We start from the raw sequence: 7687 nt of genomic DNA, 5'->3' as shown, positions 1-7687 counted from the left end.
GGAACTGCCCCTGTAAGTTTCTGAGACTGTTTATGGGAGTAGAAAGTCCCATCTTTCTTCCAAGGTACGCCTGCTGGTTTCAAACTGTTGACATTGCGTAGCCATGCGTAATACCACCTTGGCTCCCCCCACAGCTAAGGTTAGCGATTAAAATTTCCTTATTAAAAGAAAAAATATTAAAAGGAAAAAATCCACCCCAAAAGAAAGGATTATTGTTAGGATTAAAAGACATAGGACCTAGTTTGATAAAAATTCCTATTACGCATGTTTGAATCCAGTTAATACAAAAAAGGGTAGAAAACTTTATTAACTACCATTTGACACACTATTATAAAAACAATTTTTTTCTTAACCTTTAAATTTGGTAAAGATTAAAGTGAAAGAATCAAGCTTCTATCTTAACTTTAACACTAGGTTTACAGACATTTCTTATATACCTATCTGTCTCTACGACACACATCAAATTGACATGTGAATTAAATTTTAAAAAACAACTTATTTTAAAACTACATAATTATACACTTTGAATGAAACTCTGATATTATATATGTAAAATGTGTACTGCTTAACATTATACAACATTTGAGATACTGAGTTTAACATATTGTAATGGTTGCTTGGGTTGGTCAGTATGCAATCTCCATTCCATTGTTTGTCTTTACTTTTGATCTGTATGTTCTAAGACCTTTTGAACTATATATTTATTACTGAAGTAATGCTTTCATGAATGAAACCAATTTTCTGGGATTAGTACTCAGCATTTGGGTCAAATTGATAAATATCTATAGAGATAGTTTTATAACACAGAAAAATTTGAGATTAGAAGGCTTAGAAGAAAATGAACTTGGGTGCATATTTGTCTCATTGAATAAAGAAAGGTCAGGATAAATGGTGGGAGGTAATTGTAACGGTTTCTGTAATTTTTTTAGGAAATAAAAATGCATCAAAATGATGGAAACCTTAAACCTAATGTTAAAATGTGGAAGTGATTGTGTCAGAAAATCATTTTGAGTCTACCCATGGTCTGCTGTCATTGGCTAAGCTTCACTATTTTTTGAGAAAGAAAGGGTGGTAGAAAATTCAGACTACTAAATCTAGAATAGAATGTGTTCTAAGAAAGAAGCCGTATTCTCATATCATTTTAGTAGTAATAACTTAATGTCTATAAATTGCTAAATGAGCAAATCTTTGTTAAGTGGGATTTGGGAACCAACTGCAACCTTTACTTAAAGATATGGGGGGGAAGTCATTGAGACTTTTGCTGAATGATAAAATACAGTTTTTTAATAGACGGAAAACATAATACTGAAAGTAATTCACAGTATGTTCCAAAAGAAACTTACCTTAAGTGATTTTCCCACTGAGGAACATCCTCCCCAAACACCATACACCGCTGCTGTGGAGTCATTTCTCCAACTCAACATGACCCTAGAGGACAGGCTAGAACCCTTGTGGGTTTCTGAGACTGTAACTATGAGAATAGAAAGCCCCTTCTTTCTACCATGGGGAACACCATAAAAGGTTTTGAAAAAGTATTGAAGGTCACTTGAAGGTTCTTTTGGCTCTGAGTATTATAATAGTAATTAAATATGAGTACATCGACAGAGGAATACGCTATTGTTGGGTACCTTTGAGGCAGTTTCAGCTCATAGTAACCCTATGTATAACAGGAAGAAACACTACCCAGTCCTGTGCCCTACTCACAATTGCTCATATTTCTTGAGCCTGTTGTTGCATCCAACTCATGGAGAGACTTCCTCTTCTTCATTGCCATCCACATGATGTCCTCTCCAGGGACTGCTCTCTCCTGATCACATGTCCAAAGTAAAAAAGACTAGCAAACCAGCCAAACCAAGTCAGTGCTAACTCAGCAGCCCTGGTGGGTTTCTGAGACTGTAACTGTTTACAGGAGTAGAAAGCCTAGTCTTTCTCCCATGGAGCTGCTAATGATTTTGAACTGCTGGCCATATGGATTACAGCCCAACTTGTAACCACTATGTCATCAGGGCTCATAAAAAAATGATTACAGAGTACAATATATCCTGTTAAATATTTTTTTCTCTCATTCAAGTTTTATTTAGCTCATTCTTTTATTTTTTAAAAACCATATACGTTGGTTTCCCATGAGCAATATTGAATTTACATCTCTGCCCCCTTCTTTCTTTCTCCTGTCTAACTGAAAGCAATATCCTTTCGTTCCAACTTTTACCCAGGAGTGTGCTAACTGCACTAAGAAAGGACAAGGTGATTAAATCCTACCTTGATTACTATAGATTAGCAAGAATCTAATTCCCAGAGAAAGTGGAGTTAGTCTTCACCTTCACCCATTTTATCCAGGCACCAGTGTCCCATATTCCCAGCCATCTTGGGCACATGAAGGGGTACCAGCTGCAAGGAATGGAGTCCACACCATTCCCTGCACTTTAGACTAGCTGGCCATCTTCTCTTCCCACAGCCACCTGGGCCCAGGACTGCAGGTATTGGTTGCAAATTCAAAAATAAACAAGCTTTTCTCTACCTTATATCAACCCTCTGTTCTGAGCCCAGCCACCCCAAGGTAAGTCAGAGCACACACATTAAAAGTTCATTAAACTGCCAAATAGTCGGACACCAGTTCCTGCTGGTTCCTGCTGTCCCCTAGTGGGTTTTTTAATTCTTTGGAATGGCTCAATTCACAGAGTATTTTATGTACCCACCCTATTGCCGTTGAGTCCATTTCTGCTCCTACCCACTTGATATAGGGCTTCTGAGACTCAGTCCTTAGGGAACCAGACAGTCTCATCCTTTTTCCTTGGTGGATTTGAACTGATGACTTTGTTGTAACCTTCCTACAGCACACCATGGGTCCTTATCTAAATGTACACTTGGCAATTTATTACGATAAGAAAATGTACAAAGGAAGACACTTCTGGGGAATGATCTGGGAGGGGCCCGAGTGTGAGGCTCTTGTCCCCAAGGAGGATACCCAGAGCTCCTCTTCACAATAGAAGCTTTCATTAATCCAGAAAACTTCCAAATTGTATCCCTTATGTTATTGGCTTCATTGCATAGCCATGATTTTGGACCTTATTGCATAGGGGATCATGTCTGTCATTGAATATGGGAAACTGATGGCATATTCTATTGCTTCATGGGTTTAGCAGGATGGCCTTGACCCATAAACCGATTACTGTTTTATAAGACAGAAAGTCTTCATTTACTGTGGTATCCTTCTAGTACCATAGAAAAAGGTCATATACATGTCCTTGTATCACTGGGGGTCAGCAGGACTAATTCACAGTATTTAGCAGGACTAATTACATATTTGGAAGTACTTGTTGTTAAATGCCAAGTCAGTTCCAACCCATAGCAATCTATATGACAGATTAGAACTGATCCATAGGGTTTTCAAGGCTGTAATCTTTTACAGAAGGCTACTCCCACTTCTTTTCCTCAGGAGTGATTGGTAAGCTCAAATCTCTGACTCCCTGGTCAGCAGCTAATATTTCCTATATTTGAAATTTGAGCTATATCTATAATGTCAGATACATAACATCTCTTATTAACACGATTTACCTTAGTTTCATAGTTAATATTCTGTATTGCTTAAAGGACAAAAGATGAAGCTTTCTGTTTTCATAAAGGTTTACAGATTGGGAAATCCAAAGGGGACCATTCTCCTTTGTCCAGTAGGTTCATTATGAGTCAGAATCAACTTGATGTCACTGAGGGTCTTTTTGTTTTGGCAGATCAATGCTTTGCTAAAACCTCTCAAATTATTCTTGATTATCTGAAGTTCGTTGACCTAGAAACCCTGGGAAACTTTTAAGAGGATAATATTCCCTTTGATCTTAACATTTCTTAAATTTTATTGGTTTTAAGAAACTCTTGGCTCAATTATCTTCTCCCAGGAAACTTAAATTTTTTCTTTACTTGTCTTCTGTCATAACATTGACCAAAAAACCCAATGCCACCAATTCAATTGCAACTCATAGGGACCCCTATATTGGGTTTCCAAGATGATCAGTCTTTATGGGGCAGACAGCCTCATCTTTTTCTCATAAAATGATCTTGTGGTTAGTAGCCCAACACCTAAATTACAGTATCACTAGGGCTCTTTTTCTGGCATAAAGTATCTGTCAAATCTTATTTATATTTTGGATATTCAGATGATATTTTCCCTTCAAAGATTAGGTGTTTTATTTTAGAATAACACAGTGTCAGTTTTTCTGGGTCTTTTTCTAGGGATACATTATATACATTTTATATTTTATTTTAGCAAAATTTTAAAAATTGCAGTTTGTAGTATTTTCTGATTGTGTTTGAGGGAGTGTGATATTTTATATATGAGTTAGATTTTTCATCACTTCTTTTATATGTTATCGTTATCATTCTTTTCCCATGTCTCCTTTTCATCATGTTTTTCCCCAAGTATGATCTCATGGTGTATTTGTTATTTTCCTCTATTTTAGTCTTCATTCCTGAAAACATTCAATGCTAATTGTTTCTTAATCCTTAAAAACATTTTTTCCTCTTAATTTTTGTCCTCCATGTATTAGTCATCTGATTTGTGTTCCTCATGATGTTTTCTGTTGTTTAGCTAGTCCGTGGGCATCGTTTCCTAGTTTGCCTTCATTCCCCTTCATCATTGAGAGTGCTCGTCTCTTTTTCAATAGGATTAATTTTTCCTGTCTTTTAAGAGGAGGTTCTGTTTTAAGTGACAGGCATATTAGGGGTAGTTTTCTTAGTTTGTGAGCTCAAAGATGGCCTCTTCTATTTTCCTGTGACATTTAAAAATATGGCCTTTGTATAGCCATTGTATAGTACTTTTTGAGATCTACCTCTTTTGAACTTCTCAACCCATGAATATCTGAACTTCTCTTTCTGTTACCCTTTCCAGCCTTGCTCCATTAGGATTTTGTTTCCAGCAGTGTGTCCTCATTTCCGGGCTCTGCCTCTGTAAGGGAGTCTTTAATTGTTGTCTCTCTCTAAGAGCTTAGGTGAACCAAGGGTTTTCTGGTCTTACCAGCTTACTCTTTTGTAACCCCTTTTTCCCCCCATTGTCTGGTTTTCCCAGATCTGCTTGCTGAGTTTTTCACTCCACATGGGGATGTTTTCCTTTTGGGGTGAGTACTTCCTCCTGACTTGGTGCTCCCCGGGTCTTGTTACTATAGGAAACTCCCATTTTTCTTCTCTCCGGCATGACTTCTCTTACGACATGACTGCTGCACCCACAGTCTTGAGGTAGCTGGCGGCTTGATCACAACTGCTGGTGTTTTGGTGTTTGTAAGGACCCTTGATGCCTAGTTGCTTTAGAAATGATGTGCTGTGTGTGGTTCTTAGATACCTTAATTTCTCTGTTTTGTGAGAATTGGGGAGATGACAAACTTTTTAATACATTCAAGGCTCCATTGAGGCAGCTCTTAATAGCTTGTTGTAACTTTTTTCTGTTTCACAAGCCCATTAAATTTACTTAACAAGTCTTATGTATAGTTATAATTTGAAATGCTATAATCTATAATAAGTTGCTTTAGGTTTTTCTATTTGTGTTTAACATATTGGATGATTATCACTTTTATTCATGGTGTAACAAGTGGGAGCTTCACACTCATAAAACTGATGAGGGAATTCTCTTTTGTCGTCTTACATTTTTTACCCTGGCCTATATGTGCAGGTTGCAAAAGGTCTTAAAACACTTGAGTGAAAAGATAGTGAAAATGTCCCATTAACTGTGAAACTCCTTGTATCATCATCTGCCATGTTGGTTTTGGTTTTCAAATTTCACTGAAGCCAAAATTAGAGTTCTAGATGAAACAAAAATGTATGTCTTATTTCTAAACAATTATGCATAGAATTTTCAGTTGCCAATATCTTAAGGAAGAGTGTGGTTTTATGTAACTTCAGTAGTTTTAAATGTTACATTATTTGCCATACATTTCTTATGTTTTTATGTTTGCTAGAAAAGTACTGATATGGTATAAGACAGATCTAAGCCAACCCAGTTTACAGAGTAGTAAAAAATGATTACCTTATTCCTGTTTTAAGTCAATGGGGACAGAATTATTTGTACATCAGAATGGGGACAATTTGAGTATATATATTCTTTTTTACTTGAAATGGATGCATATGATATAAAGGCATGTTTTTGTTAGTTGCCCTTCAGTTGGTTCCAGCTCACGGTGATCTTATGTATAACAGAAAGAAAGATTTCACGGATTGACCTTTTTCTTTAACTAACTTGGATGCTGGTGAGTTGATTAAATTAAAGGAAACTTAGAAAACTGATGCTTAATATGAGAGCTTAAGTTACTAATAAGTAGTAGTTCTTAGATTATTCCTACATGTACATAGTCCAGATGTATAGCAGGCATCTATTGCTAACAGGTCATACTACATATGGTAGTATAGGAGAGTTAGATGATAAAGAAGGCTTTCCCCCACATTTGAAGTCCTTTTGTTGTACTAGAGTAGAAAGATCTGAGTCATCTGAAAGATGACTATGGCAGACATTAGTTAGCATATAATTTAGGATCATCTCTAATGAGCGAGAGGAACCCTGGTGTCAGAGTGAGTTTATACATTGGGCTTCTAACCTCAAAGCCAGCATTTAAAAACCACAGCTGCTCTGCAGGAAAAATATGAGGCTTTCTATTCTTATAAAGATTTACAGTCTCAGAAATCCGTAGGGGCAGTCCTATAGGGTTGCTATGAGTCGGAATATACCCAGTGACAGTCAATTTTTGGTTTTGGTAATGCTAACTAGTAGATTTGTGGCTTCTACAAATGCACTTTTGAGATTATCCATTGTATGTATATATATATGTGAATACAGAAAACATCGGAGCAGTGTGGGACCCAGCAAACCTGTTTCCCAGCCCCGGCGGAACATCGTGGGCTGCAGAATTCAGCATGGTTGGAAAGAAGGGAATGGACCCATTACACAGTGGAAGGGAACAGTTCTGGATCAGGTTCCTGTAAATCCTTCATTGTATCTTATAAAATACGATGGATTTGACTGTGTTTATGGACTAGAACTTAATAAAGATGAAAGAGTGTCTGCGCTTGAAGTCCTCCCTGATAGAGTTGGTAAGTTCTTTTCACTATTTGTGAAGGTAAATGCTTTCAAAATCATTACTAAAATGGTGTGTGCTTTTTTTATTGTTCTTTAGCATTGATAGTTTTATTTCTATAGTAATGGAAGCACTCAGTGTAGGCACCTGAAAACTACGAAAAGTGATGAGTAAATGTTTCAAACCTACCAGTTTGTCATGACCATAAAGATGTGTAAAATTGTCCTCCCCCTAAATTTCCAACTTACATGCAATAATTTCTAGTATGGTTATTTCTAGAATTTTACTCACCAACTGTACCATAATGAGTAAGAAGTAGTTCAAACATCTTTTATGTTACTTTCATCACATAATATCTAAGAAAATAATACATTCATTTTGGAGTGTGACGTGTATTTCATTGTCTATTGCATGAATGATAATACAGTACACTGTACTTTGAGCCAAAATTTAGGCAGCCAAAACACATGAAAACTTTATTATACATTTCATAGGTCCAGTTTATCTGTTTCTTGAGGGACAGATTACTTTTTTTTAGTAACTATATTTATAGTTTCTAGATGACATTTTTTAAATGTCAAATGGTATTTGCTTTCCTTTGCAGTTGTGTTCCATAAAATATAAGATGAAACATGACA

General features: G+C 36.5%; 1 protein-coding gene across 8 annotated transcripts in view; it reads left to right on the top strand.

Annotated features, from left to right (window-relative positions):
- The window catches only part of SPIN1 (spindlin 1), a 94545-nt gene that overhangs the window by 76034 nt on the left and 10824 nt on the right, over positions 1-7687 (top strand). For all 8 annotated transcript variants that reach the window (XM_045299426.1, XM_004697584.3, XM_045299267.1 and 5 more), the window contains one exon: positions 6812-7065. In XM_045299426.1, coding sequence (XP_045155361.1) covers positions 6812-7065 — 254 coding nt within the window. The remainder of the gene's footprint in view (positions 1-6811; positions 7066-7687) is intronic.

The sequence above is a fragment of the Echinops telfairi genome, unplaced genomic scaffold (assembly GCF_000313985.2).
Source record: "Echinops telfairi isolate 266 unplaced genomic scaffold, ASM31398v2 ScPeMD7_1;HRSCAF=3_0, whole genome shotgun sequence".
NCBI classification, from domain to species: Eukaryota; Metazoa; Chordata; class Mammalia; order Afrosoricida; family Tenrecidae; genus Echinops; species Echinops telfairi.
The sequence above is the reverse complement of the archived record's forward strand: the minus strand, read 5'-3'. Positions and strand labels throughout refer to the sequence as shown.